Genomic DNA, 22,986 nt, shown 5'->3' on the forward strand with positions numbered 1-22,986 from the left:
TCCATTTGCAATTGAGGTGACAAAAATACTTTCATTGTTTGCTTTTAAAACTCATTCATATGTGCTCCCCATCTTGTCTGTCCATTCCACGTGGGATTTATTGATTTCCCTGGGCTGTCTATATGAATAGTGTACAACCAGAGTGGAGATGAGGGATGATGGAGAAAGCCCACATATGAGAATAAGAAACTTACTTATAAGGCTGTTAATTTTTACTGCAGCATTTGGACTTGACTCTGGATAAATATTTAATTCCTAAACCTGGGACTTAGCCAGAAGTTTTTTAAGATCCCTTTTGAGAACTGCCAGATCACGTTATCAGTTTTTCATCTTCTAATGTTAGTTGTGAGGTGGGTTGTTTTGCATATTCGGCTTGAAAAACGAGTCATGAATGCTGATGTCTCTCAGCTTCCTGTTAAAGCGACTTGGCTGGAGCTCTGCTGGGGTAAGTAGTCAGGATTATTTGGTTTGTTTATAAGAACAAAGGAAAGAGTTTGATTTAATAAACAGATGTGTTACATGTGATGAAACTGAGTAGGTGTTCTCCATATTTCAACATCACTATATCTAGATGCCAGGGCCTTTTCTTCTTTCCCTGTCACAAGAAGTTGACCCAACTGTGGTTCTGTCTGTTCACTCCAGATTCCTTTTATATATATATATATATATATATATATATATATATAAAATACTGCAGGAGAGATATTAGGCATCTAAGGATTTCAAGTATACTAAATGTAATATTCTCCATAATTAAACTAACTTTTAATGCCTTTCATCCAGAACATTTTATCTGTTGGTATGGTTTAGGTGGCTTAAATAAAATGCTTTTATTTTGGAATCACTGTCTCCAAGCAGTATTAACATCCTGCAAGATAAAGATACACAGTAAATTGTCTCATGGATATCCTTTGGCTGGCCCCTCTGGAGACTAAAGAGACTATTTTACGTGTTGTTTATTTTTAAACGTTAGCAATGGCCTACTGCTTTTGTCTTTTCATAATAGTGTTGCTTTGCAAATCTGATGATCTTTACAGCATTGTCTGGTTTTATGAGGTCTAGTTTACTTCTACTGTCAACCAGGCTCTGGCACAGCTCCTGAGCTTTCTTTGTTGAATTACGTTCCGTTATTTTTTCTATTTCCCTTAAGAAGTACTGTGCCCAGAGGACAGTTTTCTTTCACACCAGCTGGCAGTGCCTACATGCTGTTTGTTTCTCTAGTTCTTGATACTTTCTGCCTGTTCTATAAGGCATTTTCTTCCTTTCAGAACCAACTATTTCCCTCTTCAGCTATTGAATGGCCAGTTCACTTGCTCATTCTGCTTTCAAATTCCTCAACTTTATTTGAAATCTGCAGCTTGACATTTGCAGAGATCTTGAAGAAACTTGGTTCGGATATTAAATCATGATGGCCTCTGTTCAACAGAGAATCTTCTCCCTTTTGTCAGTCTTTACTTGCAGAGTAAGCCATGGTTGGCAGGCAAGGTACAGCAACAATCCATGAATGTGCTTCTAAAGGATTATCATGTCTTAATGCATTTGTTTGGGGAAAACAATGTTTTAAATTGTAGCCTTTTCTCAAATAAATCAATCTGGAATAACCTCAGTATCTGGGGAAAGACAGGGGTATGATGAACACAGATTATACTTGTTTCACTTCAGAGCTAAAAACTCATCCAGAGTGCAAGCCTTTCACAAACAGCTCACAAAACCAGCAAGGATCTGTTGTATGAAAACACCTGCACTCTCAAAATTCATCTCCATCCCACATTCACACAGGTACTTTGATGAGCAGTAACTATTCCTCTCCCCCTTACCAAGAGAGGTCCTCTTTGCTCCAACCTTGACATGCACATGTGCAGTGGGAACCAGCAGGACCCTGCAAGGACATGCCAGGAGACAAAAGGTGCTGCTCCTTCCTTGCAGGGTGCGGGGAAGGTGGAGTTTAATTCTTGGCAGATATGAGATGACAGAGTAGTCAGGATGAGACAGCCTGGTTATTCAACACTTAACTCTGCGCAACACAGTCTGACCTCAGGCTGAGTGGTAAGCACTTCTTGTTTCAGGAAAAACAAATATAACTTTCAGTTAACATTTCCAAAGGGCTGTAGGTCTGCCTGCTTGACCTCAGGTGAGATCCCTGCTTTTAACGCTGCTGTGGTTTTAGCCAAATCCAAAGACAGAAGCACAGCAACAACTAGGAATCATGAGTGAAGAACTGTAGTTTAACAAAAACCAGAGAATACATGTATGCAACTAACAGGAAAAAAGGTCAACTTGATAAAACAAAACGCTGACATTCTTTGTTACATCAATCCTTCCAAAGCTGAAAATTCAGGATACTGCAACCACTCAGGCGAAACCCAACTGCTAAAAGCGTTTTGACTGTTAAGAAACTGCTCAACTTGATCTTCAGCAAGAACTTGTCTGGGCATTTCTCTGGGTTTCCTGAAATACCAGAAACAATACAGTAATAACAAGTTTCCTTTGAGGGATGAAAAAGAAACCTGGACACACCCTTTATTCAAACAACATGTTTATTTCAATACATAATAAGGAGTGACTGGTTTGATGAATCCCCTCAAGTAATAATGACAGGTAGGAGGCATCGGAAGGTACTCTGTACCTTTAGTGATGGGGTGTGGGGAGAAGAAAGCATTTTCAGTAAATTCTCTATTTCACATTAGTTACTAGCTGTAAATTATGCAAGAACAAGTCAACTGCACTAACTCTCCAAATTATTACTAGTCACTCAGCAGCTCTGACATCCACCCCAGAGGAACACATCAACCTCCTACTGCCTGCAAGTGAATGAGGAAGTAAGTAGGCACTTATCTCTTCTTTCGTCTTTCTCTCCAGTCAAGACTGATGATCATCTCACAAAATTAAGGGAAAAAATACTAAGCCATTAGATGGGGAAAGAGATAGAAAAAAGCAAGAAAAAGGGGTCAAAAGAGGTACAGAAATCTGATAGAGACATGAAAAGAAGCAGACTAAAAGCAGTTCCTGTTGAACTTTTAAAACATGATCCACCTTCATAAGTAGTGCAAATTTTGTTCTTGAGAACTACAGGGCTGACATGGTTAATCTTGTTTTCACATATCCCTTTAACTAATTAAAAAATCAGAAGCTCTACTTCAGAGCTCAGTATTTTTAATATGCTCAGATAATGCAATTAACTTGAGAAGAAAAGCATTTCAGTAAAGGCTGCACCTTGTCTACACTGTGAGCTTATGTTCATATTAATTTTCTGTGGAACAAAAACGACCATATTTTAATCCAGTGAAAAACTGTGCCTTTGAAACAGAACGTGATCACCTATTTATTTCTCCTAGAGACAACACGTGCAAAGCTGTGCTAATATTAAAATGTTTGTCAGACAAAGGTGACTCAGTTTCACCAAAACGGGTGTTAGACTCCCTTTGCTGACTGATGATTAATATTTTCACGTCTACGTCTGGATACAGAGCTAACAGCTTGAAAGAAAAGGCTCGCTACAGGTTCTTTCCTCCAGTGAACACTAAAGAAAATAATTTGCAGAGTAATAACTCAGAGATACAGTGTTCAGATGCTGTATGACTCCAGTTTTAGAGCTCCATTAAGATTATTTAATTATCATCTTTTAATTGCAATATTGGAGAAATCTAAATTCAATAGCTGCTTTCACAGGTCCATCAAAGCTGAGAAGTACCAAAGGTGAGAGGAACTGTAGTGTCACATTTGTGTCTTAGTTGAGACTCAGAAAGGTTTCAGTAGATCAGCATACACAATACTACATGCTTTTCTAGGAATGAATCGTACCCTTCTCCGTCTACAGAATTCAAGGAATGTCCTGAACTTAAATAAAATTTGCATGCAAGTAGTCACCAACTAACAAAAGTAACATAAATCAATTAATCCGTTCATTTGTATTTAACAGCTTCCCTTTACTGCATGGAACATAAATACCCCACAGACAAATTGAGTTGCCCCTTGCTGTATTGCAAGAATCCCTGCAGATGGTTATAATGATGAATGAATCACAGTTAAAAGCAAAGGCTGAAAGAAATCTGAAAGGAAAACAAAACTTTATCATCTGGAGTCTTCTTCAGACTAATTTTATATTTGTATGCATAATCCAGTATTTTGCCTCTGACCAATTTTCTAAGCTTCAGATGTAGTCCTCAACAGATGTTTGTACTCATACTGACATTCATGCTGTTGTCTTCTGTAGAGCTGAAGAGATCAGCATGATAGTTAAAACATATTTCCCTTTGGACCTTATTGTCTTGTAATTGCAAACCTCCTAAATAAAAGCAAAGGCTGCTCAGCCTAATTTGAAACATGAGCAGTATTCACACTGCCAGCTTTCATACTTTGCTTTTTAGGTTTCCCTTTTTAAATCCAGGTCAAATACAGAAAACATACAGAGATTAGTTTTTAATTGCTCAGGTGTTTTCAGTGCTTGCAAAATATTTTCAACTCTCCATCATCCCATGAGAAGAATTTTGATGGCTAAGGTCAGTACCTCCTTGGCCAGAGGGAAGATGTCGACCTGCCTGTAGATGTTCATGAAGAGGGAAGGGTTGCAAAGAGGAGATCTGCGTTCAGAAACAGCTGTCTAAAAGGACACTTAGCAGACTGAAGAGATGTAGCAGTGCTTATTCACAGGGTTTCTTTTGCTTGCATAAATGCATATTGAAACCCAAAGCTACAGCAAGACCGTTGAAAAAAATGACTTAGAGAAGATCTAATCTCATCTAAGAATTCATATGTCTTTTGAAACATAAGCAGCATCATGAATTTATGCCTATAGAACTATTTCCACATCCATTCTCCATGGATTTGCCTGAATGTAGAATACTCTGTAGGTATGCTGGTAGGAAAGTCTACAGTGAGCTGCAGACCACAAAAAATCATTACAGATGGTATGTCTGCCTAAACTATTAAACTGGTTTAATCAGATATGACCAAAATCTGCTAATTGTGCAGTTCATTACTGAGAATGCAAATTATAGTCCACATGCATCAGACATTACCAACCAGATCTGAAAATGGGTGTGGGAATACTCTAAAAAAATTAATTATGTGGACTTGATTGCATAATACACAGCTATTCTGTGCTTATAGGCTGAATAACTGCAGGATAAATGATGTGAAGATGCTTTCAGGCTGATCTGTGAGGAGCCAGAATTTCAATCAACAGCCAAGCTTCATTTTTCACTTCAAAAACAATATATTGATTTATCCCTATTTCTGAGAAGATTCTTAGATGAGAAATGTCAAGACAGTATCGATAAAAATTATACAAAGATACATTAATGCATTATTAACCACCTATTTCTTACTGCCAAGTACAGACAGACTGCTTCAGGTGAACACAACTCATTACTTAGTTATGAAACGGATCACAGAACCATAGAATGGCTTTGGTTGTAAGGGATCTTAAAGAGCATCTAATTCCAACCCCCCCTGACATGGGCAGGGACCTTCCATTAGATTAGGCTGGTCAAGTCCCCATCCAACCTGGCCTTGAATATTTCCAGGGATGGTACACCCACAACTTCTCTGGGCAACCTCTTCCAGTGCCTCACACCACTTTTAAAGTGAAGAAATAAATAAATAACAATAAAAAAATCCCAGCACACATGAACATGAAGCTCCTTATGCCTCAAATCAAGCTCTGTGCAGGCTTAGATATCAGCATGTCACTGCCCACTCTTAGTGAAGCTTGTCTCAAAACGTAATACCTCCCCCACGAGAACAATAATTACCTTTACCTCCCTTTGTGAGCAAGCCTTTAATACCTCACTTGATCTTCTCTTACCAGATGAGTGATAAGCCTATCATGCTGATAAATGAAAGGCAATCAACCCTCCTTACTACTAAGATATCCTATGAGATCTCATCTTTGGAGAACCACATACTTTTCTGAGCCAAGTTGTGAGGTGGAAAACCTGCAGAGGCTCTGTGCAGCTCATATCTTCATCACATTTTTCCCTTGAATCCATTCTGCTTGTTAAGTCCAGTACAGCACATTTAGCCTCAGCTGACTGAAGGGCTACAAAGCCCACTCCCAGGAGGCAAAATTTTATGAACTGTCAATTCAGGAGTTTATTCCTACATTGTAGAACTCCTTGCAGCTTTGAATTTAAACTGGACTTCCCGAAAAGGGCACACGACTTGAAAATCAGTTTGACTCTTCTAAAAAGTGCAGATCACAAGTTTCAGTGACAACTAGTTCAGAAAACCATTTTGAGGAAGACCTCAGGTTCTAATCCTGTTGCTGTTATGACTGTTTTAAGTGCACAGCTATAGCAGATTATTTACTTATCTTCCTGTGCAAATCTCTTACAAGAGCACAGTCTGGCTGAATGCATTTAGTATCTGCAAGTATTAAAGCCTGTACATTAGTAAGGTGGCTAACCGCTAGCAATAGTAAAGGTTATCTCCTCTCTGAGCCACGGACTGCCTAGGAATAGAGACACACAGGATCATCAACTCCAGTTTCTCATCTTTGTTTGTGAGGAATATCTTTCCCTACACAAGAAGGGAACAGGGCTGATATAGATGTATAGATTTGCTGTACCAAAACGGTGATGGTCCAGCTCTGCAGGTCTGAAGGCAGAGCCCTCAGGACGGCTGTGCCAGAGCCCCAGCAGCCCCTCTGCAGCACAGCACAGCGGCAGAACTACACACAGTGGGACAATGGCTTCCCACACAGAGAGCGACACACTTGAATACAGAAAGGAGGAGGAGAGGACTGACATTTCTTGCATTTTGCTAAGCTGCCTTTTACTCACACTTTTACCATGGCCTTGTCACTTACATACCATGTGATGTTGAAGAGCTCTCAATGGTAAGGTAGCTGGACTCGCACTTCTGTGATTCAATATCCAGGTCTCCAATTTTCAAGATCAGGCGTTTTCCTGGAGGCACTTGGATTTTCTTTTCACAAAGAGTGTAGTTTGGGTATGTCCCAGGATAGTTCTTGGATGCCAGCGTCCCACTGTCTTGATACATGACTGTGTGCCCACATCCATCCCCTGCAGTAGGAGAACAAAAAGGAAGAGAAACAAAATGTATTCCTCAATAAAAAACATGTAAGAAAATACTGGCTACCTAATCATGTCTCATGCGCTTTTCCCTTTCAAGTAAGTATTTTTTAATACTCCACCTCAGTTCTGCTATTGTTGGAACACAGGTAACTGAAATAAATAGTCACGTTTCTACTGCAAAACAGTAGAAAGGAAGGTTGGAAACACTCATGAGCTAGGGTGTATTTGACAGCAATGTACAGATAGTACAGTGTCTCTCTGGCTTTCTGCTTTACAGCCAAACCCCACTGACTCCCTGATGATGCAATTCCACATGTAAAAAGCAGGATCCTTCCTTAAATAATTTTCTCCCAGTTATCAGTCAGCATTTTATTTCCATAGCAGTAGCCATCACAGAGGGTAACAGAGTCATACACGAAAACACAGACATGATTTTACTGTCAGAGACCTGACACATCTTATTTTCCTGTTGTTTTTCTTGTGCCCCTTGCACAATACAAACAGCACAGGGGACAAGGTGAAGACACAAGAGGGACTTCCAAAGTGGGGTGTGCACTGTTAATGGTACACAGGCCACTTTGCAGCAGCACGCCCAGAAATGCACATGCTGCTGCCTCCTAGCTCAAGAGCTGAGGGCAGGTGTCCTCAGAGTGTGTCTTCATGGCACTGTATAGGAGCCAGCTCGGCTTTGGAACCTTTCCTTGGTGGAGAGGCATCTGAGGAGCAGCTGCAGCAGATCAGAGGACAACAGGAAAAGGCACATGGAAATACATGGGCGGATGTGTGGACTGACATGGAAAACAGGAAGCATCCCCAGAGGGGGAAGGAAGCAGGTATCAGATAAAAGACCTTGACTACTAAAAGGAAGCAATTTTTACTGAACTACTTAAAAGCATACTAGTAACTTAAATTTTCTATATTAAAGCTTAAACCATTTTGTTCTGCTCAATCTTCCAAATAATGGAAACTTTTGTGATGGTGGACTAGTGTCATACACACATACATGTAACAGGCAGTCCTGATTTTCAGGTCAGTTAGGGCATAGGCACACTTTCCATAGGAGTCTCGTATACTGTTACCCTTTATCTTGGCAAAACTGAAGCTAATCCAAGAAGTGTTAACAAAATAAAGAATCCTGCAGAGCTGGGAATTCACAATGTTCACTTTAACTATCCAAAATTTTACTTCTGGGGAGCTTTTGGTTAAACTGTTTTGCTCTGTGCCATTTTAATTACTATCTGAATTTCCTTCCAAAATCATCAGTAACAAGAAATTTAAGGTTTGATAGGATTATTTAAAAATGAACAACTACAAATGAAGTGTTGAAAAAGAAATGTGGCATACCAAGGGTTGGGGGGGAAAGTGGCATGCTGTGCTAAGATAAGCTCCAAGCTATCAAACTTTGACTTGCTACCGTATAATTACACTGCCATTTCATCCAACTCACTCAACTGCTTTTTCACAAGCAACCACATTTATTTTGAAGCTTTGGCATTACTACTAGCTTTGTTGCCTGCTATTTATTTTTGTTGTAGGTTCATGCTGGGAATAGAGGTGAATAGGAGATATAGATCCAAAATCATATCACCATAAAACATATTTAATATGTTTTCTTCAGATCTCCTTTTCCGTATGCTTTAAAAAACACCAGTTGTTCAAGTTTTTTAACCAAGCACTATTGATTTTAGGATGCCTAGGAAAATACTCAAGATGAAAGGCAAGCTGGCATCAGCAGCAAATCACCTTTTAATGGAAACTTCTGGCAATAGGAATGAAAATATAAAGAACATTATGGTAAATGAGCTGTCAACTTTCTGAACAGAGAGAGGGGTCCACAGAGGTCCAGGCAGTGTAAAACCAGATCACTTCCAGCAGGACACAGGACAGCCTTGATGCCTGTGTAGCCAACTGCTGTGCAGTAAAAAAAGAACTGCCCATGGCCTTTAATTTAAACTGCATGTTTCTAACTGTGAGCATTTATTTTAGCTGGGTATTGAGCTTGGTTTGCAACTTATCCTTATTAGGAAAGAAAAGGAAAAACAAAGGGAAAGTTACAGAACCACATGGGGATGAACTCCTTAAAATGGAAAGTCTAGTATTCACATAGACTTCATCTTACTGGGCTATGTTCTGGCCTGTGTCACCTTTGTACAATGCCAAGGATCTTTTGTGGTGCAAAATGCTGCTCAAAAAACTGTAAAGACCCTGTTATCATGATAAGACCTTGATGACTGTCCAGGTCACAGAGCCTTATAATTCTGCAGAAAGTGTACAGGCAAAACTGTGCCTGAGACCTCAGCCTGCCATCCTCCTCCTTCGAGGTTATACAAGGTCTTGTTCCCAGGGAAACTCCTGGTTTTTTTTTTTGTTAAATCTGTCTTTGAGCAAGAGCATTAGCACCAGAACATCTTTTGAGCTAAGAAAGCATAAATGCTATTTTCTGACTTTTCACTGGTGGAGCATGGCCATCCAAACACTGCAGCTGGTGAGAGGAATGCTCAGCATCAGCCTACACCTATAACATCCCTTGCTGCCTCAGTTCTGCCTGCCTGCCACAAAGGAAAAACTAATGATAGAAGCTTGTTTGCCACAAGAACCAAAGTGATGTCCAAGAAGTCAGACCAAGTCCTAGTAACTATTGTTTCTTACAGAGAAGGCTGGCTGCAGCTCTGAATTCTGAGTTTCTCAGCAAGATTAAGATTTTTCTTTGCTCTGGTACACTGAAATTTGCTGGAAAACTTACCCTAGGGAAGGAGTCAGAAGGTATAGAGGGAAGGTAGAATAAAGCTCAGGCTCTGACAATTCAAAGAGCGAATTAATGACTAAATGTTAGTAAAAAACTCACAAATATCACTATATAATGAGCTCAGAAATGGAGGCAACTTGTAAGGAATTCAAAGCATGTCCTTAGTCATATTTTCAAATGTAAAATGTGAACAATACTGCCATTAGTTTTGTTCTTATTATTTTCCATGGGAAAATTTGATTTTCAGTAGAAATGTGTTGGCCAAACTTCAAATACAGGGAGCTGAAAACACAACTCCTCATCCTTATGAAAACCATGGTTTAAACACCTGATGTCACACTCTTTTCTATAGGCACAGATCTTCTGGATGGAAATATGTTTATTTAACCAGTCAGTTTGACACAGAATTTCTTGCTGACACTAAATTGTCACTTATCATTACTTCTGAGAACTGTTTTCTATCACCCCATTTGGCAAGAAGCTGGCAGCCTTGCCTCAGTCATCCACGTTTCATCACTTCTCACTGGACAGAAGCAAAGCAACATATTTGAGCCCAAGGTACTCAACAACCAGGGAATCTAAACCTACTTAGATTTAATAAAATCTCTCCTCAGCACCAGGAGTTATTGAAAACACATCATACATGTTTTGTAGAACAAGTTCCCACGGGCATTTGAATCAAGACCAAGATCATGATCTCTGAATCATGGGTGACCACCTGTAGGCCTACATGCAGGTTGTACCAAAGATCACACAGCACTGGAATTAAGGCTGTTTACCAGAGATAAAAATAAACTCTTATGGCAGACAATGGAAACAGCTCCCCAGGAAGCAGGAACCACAACTGGCACCTTCTGCCACAGCAGTGGGCACACTACTCACGCCTTGCCCTCTCTCACATGGTGCTCGCCAAGAGCAGTGCATGTTTGTAAACCCAAACCTGAGACCCCACCAGAAGACACCAGCACATCTGCCTGTGGAGAGGGCAAGGGGAGATACCAAGTGGCTGGCAGGTATTCCCATGCTCAGACACACGTGTGATGGATGCGTGTGGGACAAGGTGGAGAAGTATCCCTGTGTCTGGGCTGGGTCTGACCATGGCTGCTGGCACACAGGGAGGAGGGCCCCCTCCAGGATCTAACCTGCCCAGGAAAGACAGAGGTGATGGAATCAATGCCCACAAACAAGCTCTGGCCCCATCCTGTGAGCTGCCTGGGACACAGCCCCTGACAGATACTGGGACTTTAGCAAAATGGTGGTGGTGCCAGAAGCAGCACAGAGATCCCTGAAAATGATGCTGGTTCCTTCAGGTACCCTACTGTCACCCAGAACCACCTGAATGGACTGACTCTGTCCTTCCATCCCTTCCTAGGCCCAGCACACAAGCTGGGCCATGGTGTCTCACTCCTCTGCTCCCTGGGCTTTTCCACCCCTTGGTTGCACACACATGTGGATGCATGCAGTGCCTTCATCCAACCACTCAGCATATTCCCTTCTGAGATAGGGAAAAGGCTACAGTTTTTGAAACAAGTAATATAAAAAGCTTCAGAAACATGTTGATTCGGCCAACTACAGAACAGTTACAGAGTATGATACCAAAGCATTTTCAAAAGCATGGCTACAATATCCTGGCAGCAAACAGTTGCCTTTTTCATCCTTCTGATTCACCCTCACGAACCAATTCCTAACACCTTTGGACTCACTCCAGTGCTAAATACGTGTTATACCTAGGCACGATCACGCACTCGGCCTGCGGCTGCCTGCCCTCTTCCATTCCATTGGGTGAGGCCTGTGGGGTCCCAGCATTTCCCACTTGGTCTCCCTGGTTATAGAGTATTGCTACCTGATGTCCCTTGGCTGCCCACTCTTTCTGCTGGGATGAAGTCCCCCAAAGCACCCTTATTCTCCTCCCTGCCTCCTCTCTCCCAGTTTGACATCCCTTTGAAGGCCACCTTCATGGGAGTTCTTGGGACGAGGCAAGCTCCCCCTACTCCACATGCAGGACAGAAAGCAGAGCTGCTGGATGCTCGTGGCCTGTCCTTCCTTTCCATTCCTTCTTCTTTCGCAAGGAGAGAGCAGAAAACTGAGTTTGAATACCTAATTCTGAATTCAGCTCAAAAAATCAGCATTTTCTGAAGAGCCACTGCAGCAAATGGGCACAGTCAAAATTAACAAAATACCACTGAGTCAAGCCTATGGCTCTGAGAGCTCTGATGAGAAGCCCCACAAGAAGAAAAGAGATTTGTCTCATCTTCCACATCGCTTTCACTGAAGTAATAACTCCAGCTTATTAAAAGCTGCAATAATAACTGAGTCAAGGAGTTTTGCATCTGTGTTTGAAATAAGATTTGAGTTATGCATAAGAAAAGATATGTATCTAAAAAAGAAATCAACTCCTTCCAGTCAAACCTGTGCCCTCTCTGCTCATATGGGACAGGAGAAAAGACAGAGAAAACCCAAGTTTTCTTGCCAGGTGCCATCCAAATCCACTGATGTGGTCTGAAAACACTTAAGGTTTTCATACAGCTCCTTTAACCTTCATCGCTAACAGAATCATGCATACTGCAAACACAACTGGGGGGGGGGGGGGGGTGGTTCGTGCCTTCACTGCTTTCTGAGGTGATGGAGTAAAATGCAGAGTTATGTGCTTCATCTGTAACCTCTCTGCTGCCAAACCTGGGTCAAGAGCATCAGCTCTTTACTGTGCCATTATAACAGAAGGGACACCTCCTTGCAACTGGAACCTAAACGCATCACTTCCACAGAGAATGTCAGATGTCAGAACTTTGTGCTTTTCCTGCCAGTGAGCTCAAACAAAGGGCAATAGAACAGACCTGAGGCATTGCTGGGCAGGTGAGAACCCCCAGTCCTCCTCCCCAGCAGTGCTGGAGCCCAAAGCCACACGGGGAAGGCAGAGCGGGGGGGAAATAACCATGCATTTGGGGATTTCACAAGCCACTGGATTCAGGGCAGAGGCCATTTACACCAGCCAAGTAACTGGCTGAGCCCCACTTCAAAAGTGTACAAATCCACAGCAGGATTTTTTCAGAAGTCCAGCTTTACGTCCTTCACAATATTTTGTGGATACAGAAAAAACTATTTTCAAATAATGAAAGAAACCATTAAAAATTAAGGCAAGTCTATAATCATCTGAAAAAAAAAAAAAAAACAAACCAGTAATTGTCATCTTCCATGGCCTTTAAATTAGTATTAATATCTTTTTAAGGGAAGAAGTCCCCCACTTCACAGTATGCCCTATTGCAAAAGGGAAAACAAATAGTACATAAACATTTTGAGTCGTATTTTAATTTAACTCCATTAAGAAGTCAGGAAACATTTTATCCTCTGTGCTGCTGCAGTTCCTGAGGACACTTATTTTGCTGCCCAAGCTAACCAAGTGGTGTCTGGCAGGAGGTCCAAGAGCAGGAAGGGAAGGTAGAGCAGCAGAAGAAACAAAGGAACACTGTGGAGTGCTGATTTTGTTGCCCAAATTATTTACTTACCAACTTCAAAGGAATGCAAAAACAGAAGAAGGTCAAACAAATCACAGCATGTTTTTCCCTCCTCTTCACAGACATTATTTACTGTAATGTCCCTCTTAAAGCAGAAATGAGAAAGAAGCAAATGATCTCCAATTGGTTCTGCGGTGGTTCCATAAACCACAAATTCCCACCACATGCCCAGCTGCAATCACCCCCACAGCCATTCAGGCTGTGGCTGGGAACTGGCTTTCCTCAGGGTGTCCCCTGCAGCCAGCCTCAGGAGATGCTCTGCCTCAAACATATGAAAAGTTATTTTGGTAACTAGTTGGATTGCCATCACCAAGTATAGAAAAAAACCCTGACAACCCTTCTGAATGTCGTATCTAGCAACGTAACTTACATCCATACTACCATTTCTCAAAGTTAGAGGTTTTCAGCACAACCATCTGGGAGTAGCCAGGGAAATCTTTCCAGCTGTGCTGACCTACATGGCAGTGACTTTGCAGGATTTCTTCAACTGACCTGAACAGCCTTTACTACCCCAGAAACCTCTCTCACCTTTGCAGAAGTTCACAAAGACAACAACCTAAGAAGATCTGAGATTTTATTTATTTAGCTGCTAAAAGGTCAAGAGAAAGCAGAAATCTCCTTATAAGCAACTTCTTCTATCAACAGGAAGGCATGTCCACTAAGAGAGAACTTTACACTCAGCATGCAGGTTTGAAACCTGAACAAGTAGTAAAGTCTTACTTACACTAACACAAATGTGAACCACCATCTAGTTCCATTGCAATCTGTAAAAGACAGACAGTACCAGAGTACATGTCAAAAATAAGTATGTTTTAGTCACTGCTTCCAGGACTTAGGCAGTATACCCAAATGTAGCCTGCCAGAGAAGCAAGCTTCAGTACTGGAATTTGCTTTTCAGCACTCTAAATACAGCACTCTTGAGCTTGTGGGTGTGAGAAAACTTCTATGCCTTTTTAACTGCTGAAACAAAAGAGATTTGTAATTTCTTTATTTACTGCATAGCTGCATTTAAATATTTTTCAATGCTTTCCTTTCATGAAGGTGGCATATTGCTGTGATTGACCACCTCAACATCTTAATGTTGTGTGAGTTTGGACAGATATGAGAATGGAGCTACACACGTATGGAAATTCCAGAGGAATCTTAAACATAGAGTCCCATTTTTGCAAAAGAAAAACTGATTTTTTGTTGTCTAAATAAATAAATGATTACTATGAGATACTATGTCCATATTATGGACCTCAAGTGCAGAGAAGGCACCAAGTCCATTCCCAAGCACTTCTTGTAACTGCATGCTCAGAAGGAACCATGAAGGACTATAAATAAATAAATATAAATATAAATAGACTAAATATAAATAGTCTCATTTGGGACCCTGGTGATGGTTCAGGGCTATGCGGGCTATGAGAAGCAAATATCCCACAGATAGCAGTTTCTTCCCTGCCCCTCTGCCTACAGCATCCCAGAAACATGTCAAAACACAAGGCTGGAGCAGAAGAGCTCCCTCCCACCCTGTGCTGGGCTGTCCCTGGGTTGAGGAGACATTTTGCCATTAGGGCATCTCCTCCAGTTCTGCTGATTTGAGGCAAACATGAAGTTGGATTTTTATTAAGGACTTTTCAGGCAAAGTAGGAAATGCTAATCTTAACTAAGAGTCATATCATATATATGCAAATTGTTTGCTCTACTTTCTCCATCTGTTTTCTTCCCAGGTTTTTCTCTTCGCTATGCTTTACTGGAGATTAACTTACAGTATATTGCACCAAATTTGGACTGTGTGGGAAACATATGCTGCAAGCTCAAGGCCAGACTCGAATATTGGGTTGCACAGGAATAGGAATATTCACAGCAGTGCTAAGGGCTGACAAACCCACAGGGACAGGAAATTCGGAGACACCAGGGTAAGGAGAGGCTGAAGCAGAGCTGTTCCAGTTACAGTAGCAGGTGGGAAGGCAAGATTTCAAAACAGTTTTAATTTGGGCAAAAGGAAATGGCTGAACATGATAGAATGAAACCACACACTCCCCTTATTTCAATATGCAATTACCTTGTTAGTGTGATACAAGTCAAGCAAGATAGACAGTTATCAATGATGGAGGATGGTCTTTTTTTCTAGAAATCAAACTTGTCCTGACTTGAAAAATCATGCATCCACCTTTTATGTCTGTATGCCTAGATGGAATATGTAATTTATTAATAAGAAAGGACAAGAGAAAGGATGCTACTTTTCTCAAAGTGAATTATACAAACACCCCATTATCCCCAAGGTGTAAATCAACAAATATCTCAAGAGAAAACAAATTTGTGAGGGAAACAATAATTGTCATTTGTCAGCACAACAAATTTTTTTAATGTCTTTTGACTCAGTGAACTCAGTGTCTAAGAAACTATTTCCTCCATGGTTATTGCAAACTAACAACAAATGGTTTCTTGCAACTCTGGTAGAAATGGAAGCAAAATTTAACTGAACTAAGATGAAGAAACAATCAAAGAACTTCTCTGACCTAATGCACTGAAAGCAAGAAATGCCTTTTGTCAGTATTGTCACACAACCAGCCTGCTTGATACTCATCCTCAAAGTACTAACCAAAAAGGTACAGAAGCTCCATAAACTTCTGTGATCTTCCCAGTTCATTGTGGTTACATATTGTTGCTGTGAAAGATGGAAAGGAAAGGAAAGGAAAGGAAAGGAAAGGAAAGGAAAGGAAAGGAAAGGAAAGGAAAGGAAAGGAAAGGAAAGGAAAGGAAAGGAAAGGAAAGGAAAGGAAAGGAAAGGAAAGGAAAGGAAAGGAAAGGAAAGGAAAGGAAAGGAAAGGAAAGGAAAGGAAAGGAAAGGAAAGGAAAGGAGCTACATCATTACTGAAGTACTACAGTGTTGGCTGTGGCACCGCATGTGGCCCACAGCATCATTTCTGTGACACGTTAACGAGACATATAAAAGGTGCTTGCTGATGGATGTGGAAAACAGCACAGAGGAGTATATTTTATGCCACCCTGTGTACACCACTTCATTAATTAAACTCCATGATTCCATTTTGACCAGATTTTTTTGATTAGCAGTAGTATTAAGCAATCATATTCTCAACTTTTGAAACAGGATACAGCAGAAAGGTCTGAACAGTTTTTCACTCAACCCAAGAGTGAATCTCACAGTGTAACTGCTTGGTTTACTTTGATACAGTTTCATTTTGCTTTCCACCTACAAAACACAGCAACTAAGTTTCATCTAAAAAAAATTAGTGGATTAATTTTCAAAACACAAGCATTAGCAAGGACCATGAGTTTAACCATGTCTCTTCTGTCTGTGCTAAAATACTACTAGATCAGTAAGTGCTGACTCCTTGGGTTTGAAAGTGCTAGCACTTACGACCACCCAAAAAGCCTTCAGTAGCTCAGAGGCACTTGAACTTCAATTCCCCAGTAGCATGCTGACACAAAAAACACGGGATAATGCAAACCCCTGCCTTTAGGAGAAAGCTGAGACAACAGGGAAGGCAACAGCTCGAATGTGAGCCATGGACCTCGCTGCTAAAGCATCCCAGCAGAGGGAGACCCACAGGATACCTGAATTTATTTTACAAGTTAAAATATATTTTTGCATACCTGGAGGACAAAGCGTGGACTTTTTTTGTTGTTTTTATGAGTTCATTTTACAAGTGAGGCACTGCTGACTATTAAGTCAAAACAACACACCAACACAGAACGGGTATGGCACCAGAGCAAAATACAAGAAGTTTCAGGCAGAAGCCACACATCTCCCTTCTGCACCGTTAGTGCAGCTGCAACAACAAGGCTCAGGCATGTAACAAAGCCATTCTGTTCGGGTGGGTGAAGAAATCCACCTATGTTTCCAGCTTTTTGAAGTCTCTGCTGCTACTCCATGAAGAAAAGTTTTGTTTGATTTCTGACAGGACACACACAGGCCTTTGTATGGCATGAGGGATCGCATCCAGAATTCCCCATGTGTTTTTGTAATTTGAAATAAAACAAACAAACAAAATTTTTATTCAGAGGACATGAACATCTGGAAGATGACATCAACATGACTTCAACTGTAATGTCAAAGCATTAGACTGAAATCCAATATTGTTGAACAATTTGTGGTGGAAATGCCAGACGCTTGAACATTATGGAATAAAATTGTGATGGATATGAGGTTTCTGCAGCAACTGAGGGAAGAAACAATGTTTTAGAACTTGACTAAATGCCTGATGAACAGTAATATAATTACAGAAGTGTCTTGGGCTGAAATGCGTGATACTAAATATAAAAATTAACACCCTGGTAGTGTAGGAGGCCTGGAGACTGGGTTTCTAGCCTTGCCCTGCTCTGCTTTCCCCATTTATTCTCCTGTCCCTCATCATGGTGCTTGAAAACACCTTTACTGAAGCTGTTTGGAGATGGGCAAATACTGCTCAGCATGGGTGCACTTATCCTTCTCTGTGCCTATGGGCAGGAGCAGAATGGAGCTGCCACCAGACAGCAATCCCGTCCCCTCAGGAGACAGGAAATAATGAATATGGTCACACTGGGACTGGAAATCTTGCTTGAAGAGGGTGAGAACACCACCACCACCAAACTTAGCCTTCATGACTTGGGAGGAAACTCCTGAGAGGCAAGTCCTGGCTCTGTCAAAAGAAGAGACAGGGAGAGAGGCAACAAAAGACCAAAATGCTTCCTCTCCTCAAAACACTCAGCTCCCAGGCTTAATTATACAGGATCAACAACCCTAACCAAAACTACTGGCAGCCTCTCTCTATGTACAAGCATACAGCCAACCTCAAAAATGTGGCTTTAGTACTCACACAATTTTCACAAACAAAAATCAGTTTAATTAAATAGTTTGTAATTTATTTTGAAAGCAGAAATGAAGGTATCTGTATACTCTTAAAACTAGTCAAACCACTATCCTTTTTTATTTAAACATCACTATTAGCTTGTCCCAGTTTGAAGTTTCCCACTCCCAGCTGTAACACTAATTAAACCTTTTGGGGAAGTTGTGTGCTCATTCTTATGCATTGCTATTAATATTTTTTATTGCAGTTAGTTGGGATCCAACACCATTCCACTGAATCCACTCAGAAGGATTTTATTTTGATTTTGTCTGGCTTGTTTTATTCTTAGCAGATGGTGCAAACCCATATGTTGATGAGTACATGCCACAGGAGAGCATCTGATCCAATGCAGCCAGCCTCGAACTATAGTGATGTCTATGCTGAGGACTTCAGTGCCTGCCACCACACAGGACCACACTTCTTGGCACGGTGTGAGAGCTCAGATGGGTTTTCAAAACTATACTAGTCCTAGTAGCTAAGCTACTTTTGAAAAGGTACCTTAGGCATCACTATACAGTAGCATGACCGTCCTCAAAGTTGGTATTTTTTCCAACTAATTTTTACTGTACTACCTATGTAACTTAGGTGGACTAAAGGTGACAAAGTCTTGATAAATATAAAGAATATATTTTTGCATATGCAAATCAACAAATAATTTTCATGAAATATGATTCAACAGCCATGCAGGTAACAACCTTGCCAAAGCATTTTTTCTCCCTGCATTGTCAGCGAGACTCCTGCTGGCCTCTCCGTCTTTGATTTCGTTTGAAATACATCCCCTGATAACCTAAAGAGAAGTACTTATGAAGAGCTTAGAGCTATTTATAGCAAAGTCTGTGTGACTGAAAACATTGCAGTTTTCTTGTGGTGGGTACACGCATTGCTTATGAACTGCAACTGGAAAACTGTTGCCTCCCTCTTTAGCAATTCTAGTCAGCATTCCCAAGGCAAGAGAGAGGGAGCCAAGGAAGGAAACAGACATAAGGACAAAACGCAAACAAACTGAAAATTTACCAATCACTTATATTCAGAAACTGAAGCGGGGGGTGGGGGGTTTGGGTACAAGAAAGATTCATCTTGATCTGCATTTCAAACTGCTGGAAATGGGCATACAAACTGGATTAGCATGATCACACCAGTGTTCTTCAGCAAGGGTTTTGTGCAAGCCCCTGAGAGCAGGCATAATCTCTCATAATTACTGGATACACTGTTGCCACATTGAATAACAGCCTTTCCTCAAAACATATAAAAGTCTACTCCCCATCGATTCTTCCAACTTTGGGTGAAACTGTCAACAGATCCAGGAATACAGCAAGCAAAGCTCACTCCTGGATGCTGATCTGCAAATCCCACATGAACTAGTTTCATAGCTGTGTTTTATTGGAAGTGAAAATAAATGAGGTACAGCAAGAGCAGTGGCTTAAGTCTTGTACTTAATAGATTAAAATCCCCATTCCTCTTATGCTGTCCTACAAACAAACCACCTTCAGGTCAGTTTAAGTCCTACTGGCCAGAAATCTGATAGAAAATGAGTCAAAACCCTGAAAGACTCAGATTCAACTCTGATTTCTCCTGCCCACAACTACATGGTTCAGGGTCTTGCTCAACAACACCAGAATGGAAATCAGTGAATAGTGAAAGGCAAAGATAATGCATTCTGGTTTGCCTTCTTTCTGCCTTGGGTTCTAACTGCTGGAGGAGGTTTTTAGAAGAGATACCAGGATATGGGTTGGCCGTGTGACTCTGGCAGACAGGGAACAAGGTATATTTTGTAGTTGTCAGCAAAGACCTGGCAACTGAAACCCCAAGAGATCAGTGCAGAGCAGAATAAAAAGAGAAAAGAACTACCTTTTATTATAAATCCCAAGGCTATATATTACTCATGGACAGTCATAGATGTAGCATTTGTTTCCAGGTGAGACCTACTAAGCCTATAAATATTTTTTAATTAAAATAGTTTCCCTTAATGCTCAGCTTTTCTTATTATCATTTTATGGACAATAAAAATTCCATTTTCATAGAGGCCTCAGACAACACACCCATTTAACATATTTTCAAGAACAGAAAGAGTGCTGATACCTGGACTCTACATCCTCACACTCAGATATGAGCCATTCTCTGAAATAACCGAGCTACAGTGAAAAAAGGGGTCTTTCCTTAATTTGGAACTGAAGTAAAATAACAGAAGCTATAACAGCCGCTTCATCCCTGTTCTGTAGCACCCCTCAAGAAAAAGTTAAGAGGAAGGTAAAGGCTGCATGTTGTGCAGTCAGGTCACGAGAAGTCAGAAAAATGTAATGCTTCATTCTTTAAAATAGGTATTTTCAAATCAATATACTTAAACCAGTACATCTTTCTTTGAACCAGTTGGTGGGAAACAACAGCGGTGACACAGAATTATCTGAAACTCGAGCCTGATTCACTCTGGCACTTCTCCTGCTCCATTACAACTTTTAAATCAAGTCAAGAAGCTTGTGTAACAGGAAGTTTGTATCCACTTATCCTTATCTCCTTTCTCCTCTGGTGCGACTTTAGAACACTTAGCCCCTAATTTATAAGGTAACAGGAATAAACAAACACAGAACTTCTCCCGTGGAGAAATGAAAGGCATCAACATCTTTTCTTCTCTCTAGACACTGGACAGATTATCTTGTAAATCTGAGTTTGGTCCAAAGAGAACCAGAAAAAAAAAAAAAAATCTCCATTATGTTGATGTGATAGTAGAAACATTTTTAACATGAATATAACAAATGGGCTTTTACTAATTAATTTGGGAATACAGACAAGAAGGGATGTTCATACTTACTACTACTGTGTTACTGTATTCACCAAAACCCCCCAAAATCCCCAGCAGACTTACTATTACTCACTCCCCAAATGACTTTCTTCTCCCTGATGTCCTTGAGTGAGGGACAAACATTGGTGAAAGAGAAATCAAACAAAAAACCCTCAAAATACTGATGAAAAGAGGGGATTAAGGGAATGTTTTTTCTTTGACACATATGTTTCCTGGAACACATCAAATTGGAATCCCAGCACACTGAGGACAGAACAGCAAAGCTACCATGAAGCTGGCAAGTGGCAACACGACCCATACCAGCTTCTCCCTTTTGTGGAGATGCTTATCAAAAATCTCTGTTAATAGGAGGTTATGCGAAGAACAGGCATAAATCAGCCGAAGTACTTTCTGCCAATGCATGTATACAATGCTAATGCACAGCACTGGGTTCTGGGATTTGCAGGCAAGTCAGAACATTAATACGGGACTTTTAAGTTATCTGAATGCATTGTCAAGCTCATTATGATGCTTAGTTTCCAGTATTAACTATTTTATCTGTAGCTGCTAGTGAAGTCCTCTAAGACGGATGCATCAGGCCATGCAATGCAAGAGCCAAGAGGTTGCAACTCCGCGGTCGGAGATGTCAGCTGTACTGGTAATTTACACAGGAAGCTTAAAAACACAGGGTAAAGAGAACAGTACCCGCACCCTAATTGCAACAAAGTGCACTATCACAAAAAGGCTCGTAACATTTCCTTGAGACTCCTACGAAACTTTGCCAAGGCACGAGCATGGGCATTTCACTTTCTCACCGAGGCAGTGGAAGAGCAGAGCTGCCTGTACGCAGCCGTGGGACAGGGGCTGCCGGCCCAGCCCCAGCCCTGGCCGGAGCAGACGCGGTGCTGCCGGTGACCGAGCGCCTCCCGCCGCGCCCGGGGCTCCCGCCGGGGCTGACGAGGCGCGGCCGCAGCCGGGCGCCCAGGTGGCCTCTCCCTGACTGCTGCACGCAACTTGCCGGAGACTTTTTCGCCGCTTAACTGACTTATTAATTAAAAAAAAAAAAAATCCTATTTAACAAAGATCAAGAAAGTCATAGTATACATTTACCGTAAGGCTGGTTACCACTTTAATCTCGCAGCTACTCAGACACAGGGATAAACCCGGCGAGGATTAACCAGGTCAGCTATATACAGTCCTCAGAGCAGCTCAGGCTACGCTCGCGAGGCCGGCGGGGTCAGCCCGCAGCACCCCTCCGCTCGTCCCCAGCGTGGGGAGCCTCCGGGGCCGCGCTGCCGACCCTCCCCGCCCGGCTTCGGACTCACCCAGCGTCTCCGCCCGCAGCCAGAGCGGGGCCGAGGCTCCAAGCAGCAGCGAGAGCAGCAGCGAGGGGGCGGCCCGCGCCCCCCCGGCGGGGCCCATGGCTCCAGCTCTCGGCGGGGAGGGCAAGGCACAACTTCCCCACTTCCCTCCTGCTCCTTTCTCTTCCTCTCCTCTTCCTCCTCCTCCTTCTCCTTCTCGTTGGGGCGGCTCCGGAGCCAGCCCGCGCTCCCGCGGAGGGGGGCGGTCACCTCCCGGCATCCTTCCCCCCGCAGGTGTTTCTGCGGAGGCGGAGAAGGGGCCGTGCGGGGCTGCCTCTGGCCCCGTGCCCCGCCGGTGGCCGGGCTGCAGCGCTGCTGCCTCCCGCCTCCCCGGCCTGGGGCTGGGGGTGGAGAGAGGAAACGGGAGAAGGGGAAGCGCCACTATTCCCATTGGGCTGCCGCTCGGGGTATCTCCTCCTCCTGCCGTGGACCGAGGGGCCGGCGCGGCCCCGCCGCCCCCTCTCCTCGCCGAGTGCTGCTTCTCTCACCCACCGCCGCTCTGGAGTGCTGCACCGGGGTCGTGGGATTTCCCCGAACCCATGCAGCCCCCAGCATCGCCTGCGAGCCCCCGAAGTTGGCAAGGCGTGTACATGCGCACATATATATATACACACACTCGTATATATGTGTATATTCTCGAGGAATATTTTCCCGTTTGCAGGCTAATTCCCCGGCGTCGCTCCTGCTGCCACAGCGGGAAGGGGCGCGGGGACGCCGCA

The 22,986-nt window shown here is 42.3% G+C and overlaps 1 protein-coding gene across 1 annotated transcript in view; it reads right to left on the minus strand.

Annotated features, from left to right (window-relative positions):
• The window catches only part of LOC309585339 (discoidin, CUB and LCCL domain-containing protein 1-like), a gene marked incomplete at its 3' end in the record, with an annotated part of 154,941 nt that overhangs the window by 22,641 nt on the left and 109,314 nt on the right, over positions 1 to 22,986 (minus strand). Inside the window, exon 3 of the mRNA XM_082302002.1 lies at positions 6,813 to 7,025. Coding sequence (XP_082158128.1) covers positions 6,813 to 7,025 — 213 coding nt within the window. The remainder of the gene's footprint in view (positions 1 to 6,812; positions 7,026 to 22,986) is intronic.

This window comes from Coloeus monedula, assembly GCF_965178545.1.
Source record: "Coloeus monedula genome assembly, chromosome: 2".
NCBI classification, from domain to species: domain Eukaryota; kingdom Metazoa; phylum Chordata; class Aves; order Passeriformes; family Corvidae; genus Coloeus; species Coloeus monedula.